This window comes from Solanum verrucosum, unplaced genomic scaffold (assembly GCF_900185275.1).
Source record: "Solanum verrucosum unplaced genomic scaffold, falcon-dt-bn FXZP01001278.1, whole genome shotgun sequence".
Taxonomy (NCBI): domain Eukaryota; kingdom Viridiplantae; phylum Streptophyta; class Magnoliopsida; order Solanales; family Solanaceae; genus Solanum; species Solanum verrucosum.
In genome coordinates this window covers 1,055,963-1,073,027 of record NW_026020317.1, presented here as the reverse complement: position 1 = coordinate 1,073,027, position 17,065 = coordinate 1,055,963, and the positions used below count along the sequence as shown (strand labels likewise).

The window sequence follows — 17,065 nt, the reverse complement described above, 5'->3', positions numbered from 1 at the left end:
GCATTTTACCCTCCTTAAGTTCAAGTACACGTTTTTTGAATTTGATATTTCACCTTGTAATTTATTTAAAGGGGTAATTACGACCCCCAATTTTAATTTGAAGGGGTAAATTGGAATTTTGCATTATAGTTATACATTTTAGTGTCCGGAATTGGTGGGGAAAAAGCAGACGGAAATGACAATGTTGCCCTTCATGTATTGTTTATTTGAATAGTGGGGGTTCCCATGAGCGTTTGTTACTTTGTTTATTCCGCCGTGTATGGTAGGTCACGGCACGGCGCCATTATATTAAATAAGAAATATATTGTACTATTTCATTTACTTTTAATTGTCTTTTTTTTTTTTATAGTTAAATTATAAAAAAAATTATTAACATTTTACGATGTATTCTATCATCATATTGATATGCAAAAAATTACAATTTATAGTATTTTTATATTGTTTTTGAATATTTAAATTTTTTGTTTAAAATATCAAATTGATATAATTTAATTTAACTTTGAAAATTAGTTAAGTTAACTTTCAAAAAACGCAACATGACAAATAAAAGTGGATAGAGATGGTACTTTTCTTTTTCTAGGTGCTACTAATATAAAAGAAAAAGTTTTTTTTTTTTCTGATTCTCTATTTTCTTGAAGGACAATAAACGTCAAACACACACATATTGTGTGAAGTAATCTCTTTAATATATATCACAAATTTGTCATTGGTGATTATTTTGCATTGATAATTATATTCTCAAATATTGTTTGTTTTTCTTTAATTCATAAAAGTCCAATGTGTTCTGAGAAAAGCATGCATAAATGTAAGTATTCGTAATTTATTGATCAAAAAAATTTCAATTAAGTTCATTTAATATAGAACAAAAAATTTATAAGCCGTTATCTAGAGTATGTTATAGCTAAAATATCAGCACAACAAACTAAAATGGTCAATCTATTAACTAATTAGGCTTCGAAAATATAAATTGGCCTGTATTAGTACTTCAATTAATTGTAATTTTTTTTTTATGATAAGAAAAAATTGTTAAGCAGAAAAATATTTTATTTTTTTTAATATACCACACTGATAAAAGGAAGTATATGTTCCCCCACAACTCTCTTTTTTCGATAACAAGTGATAATTGTATTACATTAATCCCCAAACAGTAATTAGTAATTACAAATTAGGATAAGTGTCATATATTACATTTATTTAAACTAGTCGTAATTGTTTTAATGAAAGCGCTGACTCAAAAGTGAAATGATAAACTTATTTACAATCTTTACAATAAAGTCTAACGATGTTTACATTATATTCAAACACATTAAAAGCTCAGTTGTTAATTATCTAGATTTTTCATTTGTTAAAAATTTAGCTAACTTGAGTCGATAATCTTTTAAATATAATATTATATTATGTAAATACATATATTATGCATCAATGGGTTTGATATAACAATTCCACAGATTCGAGCCTCTTGGGTACGGAGTCGTCTTAGTTAGGGAGAACTTTACCCCAATATGGGATTTTCCTGCGCGAATCTGAATTTAGTCGGGCTCCAATATGGATATCAAACACTGGATGAAAAACAAAAAAAAATAATAAAATCCACGTGAATAAGTTTTAACAAATGAAACTACTATAGGACAATGACTAACTTTGAAAATTAAAGATTTAACTATATTTTGATTTTCTCAAACATACAATTATATGATAATTAAATCATATGATAAGAACGGAAAAAAGAATGATGGAAAATATATTATTCTCTTATAATAGCTCAAGAAAAGGAACAACATTACAGCACAACATTAGGAACTTCTTCCTTAAGATTAAGACATTTAACGACAAAAGTGTTATATATGATCGGCTTTTCCTATGTTAACAAAAATAAATACTACTAATCGTTAAAGGGTAATTGAAATCTTATACGTGGACTAAAAAAATATTTTTAATTCGAAAATTAATAGTACTTTAAAAGCAATTTCACTCCAATAATGCTAGAAGTATTTTTTTAAAATCCTTTTCCATGAAACTTCTCATAACAAAATTACATAAACTTACAACAATCATCGAAATACTTATTTAGAAATCATTATGTCAAAAACTTTTCGAAAAAGTTATCCAAACAGACAATTAAATCACAGTCTTCAACTTTCTCATCAAAGAAAGAAACAAGAATTACAGTCAATCATGTGGATTCTTGTTAGATCTTGTGCTCTTTATTTTGTCTCAAAACTCCAAAGGAATAAAATATCCTCATTCATAGTTTAGTTGTCTGACTTTAATTTTACATGAAAAAAAAGATGACTTCTTTTTTGAATCTTACAATTTTATATTAAAAATATGTTGAATAATAAATGTATCAAAATATTTTTTAATTTTATGGTCTTACACATATCTCCTGAAAAGTTAAAATAAAAAAGTTATCAAAAAAGAAAAAAAATATCTTCCTTTTTAAGCGGATTAAAAATAAAAATAAAATAAACACATTAAAACGAAAAAACTATTTAAATCCCCCCAACAAATTAAATTTTTCCAAGATTAACTACTAAATACATATAGCCATAAGTAGATCTAACAACACAATTTCCTTAACTAAAAAAAAGGGTTAAAAATAGAAACAGAGAGCATCTTCATGTCAGTATAGACGTGGTTGACTTCAACTAATAATCAATAAATCTATATATTCATTCAACTAATAGATGATTCATTGGATGTCGTTTAACTTTCGGAATCTTAGTTGGCGCAAACTTCAACTAATACCTGCATATAAATAAATATCTTATCTGTCCAAAAAAAATTATATAAATTGTAGTAATAGCAGTACAGTAATAATTATTGTCAGGCCATTTACATAAAGGTCAAGGGCCCCAAAATATTCCAAAGCCTACGATATATGTTTGACGTTAAAAAAAAACGGATTAATTTTACAAAATCTATTATTTTCACTGGTACATATATTAGACTGTTCTGTTTACAAAGATCTAGACAGAAATTAAGAAAATTACCTGATATTTTTATCTTAATTCAGTTCATTAATTACTATCATCTACATCACATTCTTGAACTTGAAGTTGAACTTAAACTCAAAACGTTAGAAACAATTTCTTTTTACCGAAGATTTTCAAGCTTCTATACTTATTTATTACTGCTATTATATGGTAATTAATACTGAGGTCAAAATTGGCCCCTACTATTATCAAAAAAGTAAAGGAAGAAAAATATGGGATAAAATAATCCAAATAAATATAAATTAAAGAGTAGTAGCACATGCTATTCAATTTCTTTAAAGTTATTTATAGGTTAAAAGATAAGGTTTCAGACACTTATTTTATTAATTAACTAAACATTTAAAGTAACTCTACCAATAATAATAATAATACTCCATTATATACATAATTTCAGAAAGATAATAGCTGTCTGAGATCCGAGAAAAATATAATGAAAGGAACCATACATCGATTATCATTACTTTCATTTCCGATGTTAGTACAATACTACATCCGTTTCTTTTTATATGTCATTTTTACTATAAATAATTGATCCATAAGACTTGTTATTTCATAAAATCAATGGATAAATTATAATATTCTTTCTATTTTATTCTTGTGAGTTATTAGCATTGAAATATACATTTGACCAATATAGAAAAACGAAGTAAATAAATCATGTTCATTGGTCAAATCAATTAATCAAAGTAAAACAAGAGAGTGGTTAAGTCCAGTATGTCCCCCCTTATTCCCGACATGCTATGATACCCCGGAGTGGGTAGGAGCGTCTGAATCGGAAAGGTCGGCCGATCAGGATCAAAGATGATTGCCTAGTGGCGACGAGCCCACTAGGAAGACCCGCCTTTCATAACATTTCCGGGCAAGCAAGCGGGGCTGAGTTTGAAGAAGATCATTTTGAGATTGATGTCCTCTTGGAATCATGGGAAAAATCTACGGAAATGGGCACGTCGGTGGATCAGCCAGAACCAGAACCAGGACATGTGCCGCCTGCTATTCAAGTAGCTCCCCGGGGGAATCCTTTATACAGTTGGATACAAAATTATCTATTTTTGAAACAAAAATTAAAGTAGTAGAACTTTTAGCCCCCTATCGTCTCGAGCAGCAGATATGAGACCAGTAAGAATGGATTCAAGATATTTATTGATTGAAAAGTTAACTTCAAAAAATTTTAAATAAGAGTCAAATAGTAAACTTCCTTAGTTTCTTAATGCACGTGAAATAAAAAATAGTGATATATAAATAGAAACAAAGGGAATTAATACAAATTTCATAGTACCTCAAAATTTTCTCTATATACCATCAATTGGAATTGGTTAAATCTAGAGCCTAGAGAGCAGCCTATTATTAATAGAACATATGAAGCTAAGTTTATAATCTACTCTAATAATCTTGTGACTTCTTATCTTCATTAGTCGAACATTTATTTAGCTGTTTGATGCGTGGTCTAAATCATCTTGTGTTTTAAATTTTAGACTAATTTATTCATTTGAGAGGTTATCAATCAGATAATTTTAAGTTTAGTACAAAAATTAGAATTAAATCTAAAAAAAAAAATTATGTTATATTTGGTTGATGATATGTTAGCATATTGAAGTTTTATCTATCTTTGAACATAAAAGTTTGATGTTTGAACCAAAATAGTATTTAACAAAAAGTTGAAAAAAATATTTCAAAGTTGAAGTCATATTTAAATATGTCGTATTTAACTTGAAAGAAAATTTAAAAAAAAAATCGAGTGTGAAAAAAAATTGCCTGATAAATGTCAAGAACACTTTTTAAAACTTAAACTCATCTTCAAGAAACTTTTCAAAAACCAACCAAATGTATAATCAAACTTTATTTAAAATGAATTATTTTTTTCGAGAGAAGGGCAAAAATTCAATGGAGCTTGAGGATATGAGATGTACTTAATTTAGTTTTGATACAGCTAGATAAGAAAATATTGCTCCTTTATATCGTGGAGATGTTTTACTGAATATTATGAAATTAACTTAAGAATGAAAGAAATGTGTTTGAAATTTGTGGTAAGAAATAATAATAAATTATAATATTTGTGTGACTATAAATTATTTCATAAAAAATAAAAATAATTTTAAGTTAAATTATAATAAAAGTAAGTATCATTTTTTTCTACATTGATTAAAAATTAAAGAAAAGTTTCTAGTATGAGTTTTTTTTTTTCTTTCCATTTCTCAAGGACGGACCAACATTAATAGTTTAGGATGCAAGCAACAACCTAACAAATGAATTTGGCTGCCTAAGCCCTAACTAGCCATGAATTAGGTAGTAGTATGTAATTGGCAGGGTTCGTTTGATTGGTGATTAAATTATTTCAAGATTTATTTAAGAATTATTATTTTATTTTTAATGTGGATAAAAATAACATTATAATTTCAAAACAACTAATTTCAAAATAAGTTATTCCATGATTTTATTTCAATCAAATATAAAATGAACTTATCCTGAAATTAAAATTGAAATTAGTTATCCCTTATTCTTCCTACCAAATAAGTATCGATAGTTTTATTTGGATGTTTGGTCGTTTTTCTTTGATAGTAGTAATAAATAGCTTTGTATTTATTACCAACAAAAATAGCTTTGTATTTGCTCATCTTTATTTGTGTAAGAGTTTCTGGTATTGTCTTTAGCTCCTATATGACTCGTCGCTTTCATTTACAACCATGCAAGTACTGATTGTGTTTCTAAGTTATTACAAACTGAAGTACTCAGGGAATACAATTCAGAAGGGAAAAAAATGTTAAAAAGAAAGATTTTCAAAAAAGATTTCATAATTATTTTTTGGGAAAATTACGTAATTAAATGATTTAAGATAGCATAATCTCTAAAAATTCATATTATTAAAATTAATTACAAAAATTCCCCTTTTTCCTTCTCTCTCTTAACATCCTGATACATCATTCCACCTCCACCAGATACGTTACAATTTTCTTTGTGTATAATGTATGGTACAAATGTTATTGTTGTTAAAAAAAACTTCAATTATTTCAAACCTAAATCAGTATGAATCTGATTTATAATTATGTATCTGATACATAACTTATATATCGTTTGTTGTGTATCGGGTGAAGGAGCAATGTAGCCACGAATTTTGAAAAATTCGATATTATTGTAATTTGAAAAACTTTCGAAATAGAATGTAATTAATGCCCAAATTATTAGGTTTCCGTACTTTATACTTAATTTTTTTGTCATAGGAGACACTATTTTGGAGAATTTTTTGTTGTTGTAGGGTTTTCGAGAAAATGATCAAAATGATCTTTAATGTATTGGGGTTGCTTTATTTTGGTCCTTAATATATTCTAGGTGATTGAAATAGTCCTTCATGTATGACAAAATGTGTTCAATTTAGTCTTTTACCCTAAACTTAACAATTTACTCCCAAAAACTATTAAATATAACTGTGGGCCCACATAACTTACAAAATCCACCACTTTTACCATCTTTATTAACTTAAAGAAAGAGTTTCATGAATTCTAAAACATCATTTTCTCTAACATCCAACCACACAATTACAAAATAATTATTGTAAAAAGGTTGAATGAAATGGATAGTTACAAAATAAATTTCCCTGTTTTTCTTTACGGATGAATAGCTAAATTAAGCGGGCCTTTGACAATGTTTCATTGTGAAATTTGAAAAAAATAATTTTTATTTTAAAGTGAAAAGTTTATGGCCACACTTTTTTATTGTTTTCAAATTATTAGAAATAAGTTGAATTTTGTACTTCATGGCCAAAACATGTTTAGACTAGAGTTCAATTTCGAAAAAAAAGTGTTTTTTTTTTGTAAACTTCCTGGTGTTTTATTGGACATCACGTTGTACGTGACTCAACTAACCTTATGAAAAATAAATTTGGCTTCGACAGATCACACTGTGTATATTTTTGTATATGCTAGTGCAAAAGATTAAGGTCACTATAGACTCCAGCCATTAAAAACTATATTTTATTCCAAAGTGCGACAGAAGAACATTAATTGCTTTAAACAATATGATTATCATGAACCTTTTACAATACGTAGACCTATATACATATAATTAATAATTAAGAAAAGCATACTCAATGATGGCTTCCTTTTACACGAAAGTGTAGAAATTAAAGACGTACGTGGTAGATCGATATAATTAATTTCTCCAAAAAAAAAAAAAGTGTCATAACTCATATATTATGACTCCCATTTCTTGTGTGGTCCTTTCTTACTAGTTACTAATATGTATATAATTTATACCTACATATTCAATGTTTCCATGTTTGTATAAATATGTGCAGATATATTAGCAGCTATATATACTACAATTGATAGTTTTCACATAGTATGGAGTTTTTATATTTATGAGAAAATTAAAAACGTAATTTAAGAAATTCAAATTGTTTAAACAAAATGTGCAGCGCTCTAAAGGACCACTCGATCTCATCAAAGTTGTCTGATCTACGTACATGCAACAGTATCCCTTGACCAACCAAATGACATACACTAAATTTCACTGAAAAACTTTCACAGCTAATATTTGATGGCACAAAAAGTGTACCACACAGAATTACAGGCCAACTTTATATGTACATCCAAATACTTGTAGGGTTCCCTATGTTTTTGATAATTCCATCTCTACAAATTACTCCCTCCGTATGTTCCTTTAGACCAACATTTTTAAATGTGTTTTTTCATCATATCACTACAATTCATAGTATTTTTCATATAGTTTTCACATATCTAAATTTTTTAATATTAATTTCGCTTTGAAAATAAACCAAACTGCATGAACTTTGCCGCCTACATATATCACTATTAAAGGACTGAGAAAATCTGAATGTTTGTATTGTAGAGCAATTAAAAGTTCAACAGCATGATTCGACATATTTTCTTAAGAAAACGTACGATGAACTCCATTAAATTGAACATTAATGTCATCCAACTAATTAATAAGTACCAGTACTATATAACGTAAGCACATAGCTAGCCATTACTAGTATATAGTATAATTTAAGTGTCAACCATGCGTGGATGCTTCTATAGCTAGATCCAACTTTTGCCATTAATGTTCTTCCAATAAGGATTTCTTTTTAAAATAAAAAAGTTATATATAACTGGTTCATTGTTTCATTGACCAGAACCAAAAGGTCTAAAACCATTAATTTGTGAAAAGAAATTAATTAATTAGTGGATTCAAAAGTGTGTTGTTTAAGTTTGATCAATGATGAATTTGTCAAAGTCAACAACTGCCTTGTCAAATACAGGGATATATTGATCCACTGGATAAGGTATAGCATTAAACAATTTTTTATTAGTATAAATATAGTAACTCAAAAATTGTTCATTCACAAAACCAAAAACAATGTCTTCATATTCTTCTTTGCTTGTAATAACACTTTGTTCCTTATTCATAGTAACATTAGCTAATGTTCCTCATTCCAAAACCTTCAAGTACATAAATGAAGGCTCATTTGGCGAATACTCCGTTGAATACTTTGCAGATTATCGTGTCTTGGACATTGTCAACTTCCCTTTCACCCTTTGTTTCTTCAATTCTACTCCAAACACCTTCATACTTGGGCTACGAATGGGTCATCGTAGATCTGAGTCCATTATGCGATGGGTCTGGGAGGCTAATCGTGGTAAGCCTGTCCGCGAAAACGCCACTCTAACGTTTGGTACTAATGGGATTTGGTACTAACTGATGTCGATGGCACGGTAGCTTGGCATACCAATACTGTCAACAAAGGTGTAACTGGGCTAAAACTTTTGCCTAATGGCAACTTGGTTTTACATGACAAAAATGATAGATTTGTTTGGCAAAGTTTTGATCACCCAACGGATACACTTTTGGTGGGCCAAAGTTTAAGGGCTAAAGGCCCATCTAAGATTGTTAGTAGAAAGTCCAGTAAAGAACCTGTTGATGGGCCTTATAGTTTTGTCCTAGAAGGGAGACATTGGGCCATGTATTATACAAGTGTAAATTCACAAAAGCCTTTACCATATTTCAAATCAGATGATTTTGGTAATGGGAAAGGCTCTTTAGCCAATTTTGATTTCTATTGTGAGCCAGAATATGGTGAAAATTATGCTTTTGAGCTAGGATTTAGGATTAACATGACCAATTCTCCTAGCTCTGGTACTTCTATATTTACTAGGCCCAAATACAATAGTACATACACTATGTTTAGAGTTGATATGGATGGTAATTTAAGAATGTACACTTATGAACCAAATGTTGATTGGGGAGCATGGGAAGTCACATATCGACTTCACGATAAGGACAGCAATGGAAAAAGTGAATGCAAGCTACCGAGGAGGTGTGGATCATTAGGCGTTTGCGAGGACAGCCAGTGTGTGGCGTGTCCGAGCCCTCGAGGCTTGATTGGGTGGAGTAAGGGATGTGCACCACCAAAGTTGCCAGTATGTAGGGGAGGATCAAATGTGGACTATTATAAGGTGGAAGGAGTTGAACATTTTACTAGTGATTATAATGAAGGAGTTGAGCCTATAAAAATAAGTGAATGCAAAAATAGGTGCAACAAAGATTGCAAATGTGTGGGCTTTTTCTACAAACAAGAGTCATCAAAATGTTTGGTTGTACCTGAGCTTGGAGCTTTGGTTAAAGTGGACAATTCCTCCCATGTTGGCTACATCAAGATCTCAAAGTAGATGAAGTTATTACTGATTCATATTTATATCAAGCAAGCATTTTATATTTTTTTAAATTTCAGTAATAATAATGTAACTTTTGTCAAAATATAATAAATAATAAATGCACTTAATGTACCAGAATCTGTTAATTTAGAAAAGAGAAGTCCCCCCCAAAAAAATGCATATCTTTCTTGGCCATTTGTTATAAGTCATGCTCCACAAAATACACATGCAGAGTTAAAACTTTTAGTTTATGAATTTTGAATCACAATTTGCTTTTACTTGTTCGATTCTGGATAGATTATTCACATACAAATACAGGGTTTGAGCTAATGTTTTTGAGTTCTACTGAAGTTGTAACTCGAACGGTGGCTCCGCCCTGGCTCAATACATACTACAGATCCACAAAAGAATTGTACTCCTATTATATATAAGAAAAGAAAGAAAGAAAGAACCAAGTGCTGAGAAAAAACTGAAATACTACAACTATTATATATGACTCCTGCTGAAATTGATGCAAAGTATATTTATAAAAATAGCTGAGAAGTAATTTAATTTACAGCAGAGGAGAAATCCCTTTAACAAATTTCCAAAAGAAGTTATTTGATTGAAAGAAACTGATTATCTAACTAAATTATTAAAGACTAAGACTTCAGTATGTATATATATAATATAATAATAATAACTTAATAAGAAAACTTAACTAGCTAGATAGCTAGTATATTGAGGTACATATTTGTCTTGTGGCAGGCAGCATCATCTTCTATATATCTACTTAAGATATATCCAATTCATGTGACCACCCTATATATCTGCAATAAATTTGGTAAGCATAAAGTAAGAAATATCCAGAAAAACAATAAGATGAAATTAAAGAAAAAACATTAAACAATTCAACATTGAATGTTCATTACTCCATCCGTCCCAAACAATAAAGAAATTTTATACTATCAATACAATATAACTGATTATAGCAGTGGCAAGATATAAATAAACTAGATATATCTGTATAAACTGTCAGTAGAGTTTGAAGAGTACTTACAACAACAACATATCCGGTGTATTTCAAAAGTGGAGTCTGAGGAGCCTTATCCCTACCTTATGAAGGTAGAGAAATTGATCTCGATAGACTCTCGGCTCATATAAAGCATATTAAAACCAAGTATTGAAAGGAAATACAATAGTGAAACAAACTATGCTGACATTAATGTAGACGAGAACAATCAACAATAAAATAATACGATAATCGAGGCAAATAAAACAACTAAAAGTAATAAAATCAAAGAATAAGACAGTATACTTAGAATAATAGTAACAATAATGATACAGAAAACTAGACAACACTCGACTATGCATATTAACTTTAATTCTACCATAATCCTCCTATCTAGGGGCATGTCTTCGGTAAGCTACATATGTGTGTCATGTCTAGTCTATTCACCTCTCCCCATACCAATACTTCTTTGGCCTACCTTAACCTCTTCTCATATCCACCATAGCCAGAGTCTCACCTCCTCATCGAGGCATCTTTGCATTTTCTCTTCACATGCCCGAGTCATCTCAACCTTGCCTCCTTCATCTTATTTACCACTGAGTACACTCCCACCTTATTCCAAATATCTTCATTCCTAATCTTTTATTTTCTCTATTTTCATATTTTAGACGTGTGAGTTAAAAAAATAAGAATAATGTTGAGAACCGCTGAAACAGTGAAAAAATATATACTTCTTTTGTTCATCTCTTTATGTCTTCCACAAATTAAATGCAACTAGTCTAGCTAGATCTATCTCACTCGTCTTTGCATCAATTGATCGCAATTTTTCAATTCACCCATGAATGATAATGGGTTATGTGGAACTTAGTTCAAGAGGGACATTACGTATGTGTGTGAACAAAAGTAAAAATAGAAACAAGAAAAAAGGAAGCAACTTACAACAGTTGAACAATCTTTTAATCCTCCCTGATCATTCACTTTGTTATGGTTCATGGAGATGTTACTCAGTCTTCTGAAAATTGAATGTACATTATATTGTGCAATCGAACTCTAAAACCTCCAGTTATCTTATATAAATGATAGTTTCTTTTGTCTATCTTTAAATTTGAGCTTATTGCTTTCCTGAAGCCTCTCCGCAATTATAACTAGACGTCGTAAGGTTAGATCTCCTTTTGTATTCTTTTAATTAAATAATATCCAAGGTAAGGGTACGGGTCCAACCCCCCACCACAACGAGAGGTGAAAGCCTGAGTGGATGAAAAAAATCTTAATAGTGTGAGACCCTTTGCAAAAGGATCATATGGCCTAAGACCTAAGAGTATATATATCTTCAGGAATTATATTCATATAACTATGGAATGGGTGTTCTTAAAATTTTGACCCTATAGGTGAACCTTCAAGGTCAAAGTCAAGTTTGTTGAACTTAAAATTTTGTACATGGAGCAAGAGGCATCAAAAGTTCTCGACCAACCACTTCTAAAAATTTTCTTATAAATTACCAAGTATCTTTAGATTACCTTAGTTGAGTGTTCAAATACCTCTCTTTCTGTAACTTTTGTTAATTCACATGTTTTACTAATAACAAGGGCTCAAATAACAATGAATTCTCTAACATTGTACAAATTGAAAAGCAAACATATTCAATTTGGCATCAAAGTTCAGGAAATTATATAACCAAGTTCAAGATCTTTAACTTTTTGCATTCAAATAAATTTATCAAAATCAGTAGTTGGATAATAATTTTTTTTTGTATATACAAATTGTCAATTGGAAAAAACTAAAAGTTATAAGCTATCATTTCAAAGCATCAATAAATTGGAGAATGAATCTTTGAAGAAAATACATAGTGATTTATAAACACTATCTCCTTTTCCATCATCTAAGAACATAAAGTACATACTACAGTATGTTATTTTAGTGGGCTGTATGAGGTTCATTTTTTTTCCCTTTAAAACGAAAATCAGATTTTCTTATATTAGAATTAGTATTTTCCGAAATCTCGTATACAAATATTTTTTGAGAGGAATAATTTTTTTCAATGTGATAGAGAAGGTGAGTTTAGCAGTTGCAACTTCATAAATCATTTCAGTAAATTTTTTAACTTTCATAAATTGTTCAACTAATTTTAAATATAACTCAACTTAACATGGAATTTAGTGATAAATATCTTGTCCTCATACCCTAAAATTAAATGGAGTATTTTAACGAAAGCGCAGAGACATGCTCAATGCAAATTTGCCTTTGTTTCTATGGTGATTCGTTAGGATTTCTTATTTGATATTGATCAAGACTAAGCAACAAGTTATGGTGATTTGTTAGGATTTCTTGTCAATTCCTGACGGATCATAACAATTTTTTGGAATTCATGACTAAAATTCTGGCGATTTGTGGCCAGATCTTAGTGATCCTTCAAAATTTGGCACAAACCCTAATGATCATCATAACATGTTGTGTAAAAATTCACCAGGTCAATTTTTCTTCAAAATGGAGTATTTGGAAACTATTTAAATAAAACTTTCCACTTAAGTATCCTTTGATGAGAAGATCTTATAACTACATAAATATCATGACATATTTAAGAATTTAGACCACAAATACCAAACAATTTTTAACTTTTTAAAAAAAAAATACGTGCTTAGTAAAAAATGTTCACATTAATAGAAAACAATTACTTTATTTGGACGTTTAATGAGCTAGGAAAATGATCGGGTATGTAGAAATAAGTTCCTATGCTTAAATTTCTAAAGCTAATTATAAAATGATAAAGTTGAAGAAATTCCATCAAGAAAACTTAACATTACCATGATATGTTAAAATGTCAGGGATAGACTTTAAGCCTAAATCAACCTCAGCTTATTAGGAAAGGATTATTCGAGACCATGTAAGGAGTTCATGTTCTCATCCCATAAAAGATGTAAAACTCCAAAAAAAAAAAAAGAGATTATAGAAGTCTCAATGCTTTAATTCCTAAAACTAAAATGATAATGACGCAGAAATTAAATTCCATCAAGAAAACCACTAAAAATATAAGAAACCATCGAAATAAATCAAAGTAACAGAGAAAATATATGTTTACCTCATATAGAATATAATGTCACTTAATTTACTCACAATTACTTTCAAATTACACAAAAACACCTTAGCCTCGGGTACATTCCCCCCCCCCAAAAAATTGCAGTGTGAGGGGACTATGCATAATAAACCCCAATCCACACTTCAAACATGAAACAACAAATGAAGACGGGGACACTAGAGGCAGAACAAGATATGGATTCACGAGAACCCAATAGCTTTTGCCCAGACTCTCTCTCTATATATATTAAGAAATTCACTAAAAAATTGATTTTTGAATCTAGGTATTATTGTATAATAACTTAAGGTGCAGTAGTAAACTCATAATCTATGGAAGAATGGTGTGATTAGGCTGTTTACTTAGAAATCCGAGGGGAAAAAAGAATTGAAATTTACAAAAGATCTCATATATATATTTTGAATGTGAAGAGTCTAGCTCACATCAGTGGTTTAAGGGATGAGCGGTCTTTTTGGTATGACTTGGACAATCATCCTCTCATGAGCTAGTTTTTGAAGTTAAATTATGAGATCAAGATCTATTTTATATTTATATTGTATGAGAGCAAAGTCTATTCCAATTCTTGTTTCATGATATTGGGCCCCATATTAAATTGTTCATGCATCAAATGTTGAGGAACTACTGTTCTTGTTTCCTAATGTTGGGCCACCAATATTAAATTGTCCATATACCAGATGTTCAGAGAAGGGTGTAGGTTATAAAAGTCCCCAAAGAAGAAGAGAGACATTCCCTAAGTAGGAAGTTGAACATAACAAGCTACAAAGGACTAACTAGCAAGGTATACCTTGAAAATATATTCGTAATTAACAGTAATAAATATGACTATTTACAGACAAATAATACGAAAAAGGCTTGATGCTAAAACCTACGTACAAAAGGCAAGCATAATATGTCTGCTTATATATATTATCTGTATATTCGTTTGGAACTTTTTGTAGTAATGATTATACATATATGATTGTTGGTGATGTACAGAAGATTCTTTTAATTATATTAATTGTATTATTTAAAATGGTCCAAGACAATATAATTTTTGTTTCCACTTCAAAAATATATATATATAGTAACCAACTAACCATCACATAGTTTTCTCATTAAGACACAAAATCTTGCCAAATCTCTTAAGGGCCAAGAAATATTGAAAAGATCACAAAATTTAGAAGAATAAAAGTTTCAATTATGAAATTCATAAACTGTTTTTGCATGATATGACAGAGAGAATGGAAGAAAGATGAGAGAGATTTGTTATATAATAAGCTTACTAGAATATGCACTATTCATACCCTACTATATATATACTCCCAAATATTAATAAAAATAGAGATGAAATTTTCCTATATCTATTATTCCTCAAATTCAATTGCTTCACTATGACCATAAAGATCAGGGTTTTAGGGATTTTGATTTAGTAAATGACCTTTGACATCAAGGTCTAATCGAAAATTAGTTGCACTTTGGCAATAATAAAAATATCACTTGTACTTATAATTCTTCTAATTTTACTTTTCAAGAAAAGATGTTGATATTACAACAACAAACTTCATAAAAATAAGCAAATCATTCGATTCTTTGTAACTTATACATATAAGGTTTATACGAATACAGTAAGGAAATAGCGTCAAAATTGAAGTCCATATATATATGATACATATAATTTACCATACTGATCTAAAACAAAGAAAATTACTTACCCATATGATCGATTTAGCTTGCTTGCATCAAATTCTTGTGTTGATCAGCACCCGCACTAGCACCAGCACCAATGGACTTAATTGAATTATTATTGATCTTCCTTTTCTTCTTCTTCTTGTAAGGAATCCCTCTTGCCTTAGCTTGACACTCTTTTACCTCTCTCAAATAAAGGCGAATCGCGCCATTTCCAAACGGATTATTCTCTGGTGGCCCTCCGTGTTCTTCGTAAGCAGCTCTAAGCCTCCCTATCAAAGCATCAAGGCTACCCCAAGCTTGCCTTAAAGGACAAGTACAAGGTGCTGGTGGATCAGGTTGTCCGAAAAACACGCATCCGTGTAAGTGAACCTTAGTCTTCCCGAACTGGTCTAGGTACCGAAGGAATTCTAGAACATGATTGCAATTACACTGTGATAACAAAACGGGTGGTCTTTGATTTTTCAAGTACTGACCAAAAGTGTTCCAATCTCGCCTTTTTTGTGATTCGTACCGACTCAATGGTGCAGGATTATTATTTTGTAACTGTTCACCGCCGGATCGTGATGATCCAGCGGGGAGTTCTTTTGTCATGACTATGGTAGAAGGATTCATTTTTTTTTAATTTTTTTTTGGAAAGAGGATACTGAATAAGGGAAAGAAAATGGAAGGGTGCAGTTTGTAGAAAAAAAGAGAGATGAAAATCACATCTTTCAGTCCACTAAGGAGACAATGCATGGGACCCTTACTAGAGGTGCTTTTGTTCTTTCTTTTATTTTTTGTTTTTTTAAAAATATTTTTTATTTATATCTCTCGCTTTCTTTCATTTTCATTCTTTCTTTTTTAATCATAATTTTATCACCACTAAACATGTACTATTGAAATTTTAATCATTTATTAAGAGTAATGAACATCATCCTTTCAAATTGTTATAGTTTTTAATTAACACCATACACCATAAGTTATTGTACCTGTGACTTTGTTAGTCGGTGCAATTCACCTTGTACTATCTTAAAGAAAAAAAAAACACTTTTTTCATGGGAATTTTTTCGCTTCTGTGGAATAAAAATTATGCTAGTTTTTTTCTCGGTCGAAATTTTTATATATTTATTAGATTTGTGTGGCTATTTCATCTAACAGTAGTAACAGTGTAACATAGTTATTGAAAGATCACATTTTTATTAATCATCAACAATGGATTTTATTTTTGTATAAAACATACAAAACTCATATTTTTTACTTAGCTTGAATACTATATATTGAAGCATGTGATATTGAAAATTGAAAGTTACTTGTGGCCAAAAATTATTTAAATTTTGAAATTCAACTACTTATAAAAGAAGTTATAGGGATTTAGAAGTGTTTTATTCTTTGGGTATATATTATATGTATGTTAAAAGTGAGGTTGTCACAAGTCATCATATATAATAACCCCTTTTTCTTTCAAAATTTTCCGCCTCTTTTCACGTGTAAATAGAGACAAAAATAGCTGTGAATTTAGTTTTCAGGCTGCTTAAAATAATACGACTCTTAATAAACTAGTTAAGGTTAGTAGATTTAGTCAACTTACTATAGCGCTCTCTCGAATGAAAAAGATTTTTAGAATACTAGTAAATCTTTTAATTTGTTTAGCTCAATATATGTGGAGACATCTAAAGACAATACACGAATTTTT

General features: G+C 29.9%; 1 protein-coding gene and 1 pseudogene across 1 annotated transcript; one reads left to right on the top strand and one right to left on the bottom strand.

Annotated features, from left to right (window-relative positions):
- Positions 1–8,317: 8,317 nt before the first annotated feature.
- Positions 8,318–9,681, top strand: LOC125835203 (epidermis-specific secreted glycoprotein EP1-like; annotated as a pseudogene).
- A 470-nt stretch (positions 9,682–10,151) lies between these two features.
- LOC125835233 (protein LIGHT-DEPENDENT SHORT HYPOCOTYLS 10-like) lies at positions 10,152–16,071 on the bottom strand. The gene is made up of 2 exons (XM_049514362.1): positions 15,417–16,071; positions 10,152–10,452 (listed from the first exon to the last, which is right to left on the bottom strand). Exon 1 carries the CDS (start codon positions 16,003–16,005, stop codon positions 15,430–15,432), a length of 576 nt encoding a protein of 191 aa, XP_049370319.1. The 5' UTR covers positions 16,006–16,071; the 3' UTR covers positions 10,152–10,452; positions 15,417–15,429.
- Between the last annotated feature and the right edge of the window lie 994 nt (positions 16,072–17,065).

Coding starts and splice junctions, on each gene's coding strand:
- LOC125835233 (XM_049514362.1), bottom strand. CDS start 16,005: ATGAATCCTTCTACCATAGTCATGACAAAAGAACTCCCCGCTGGATCA.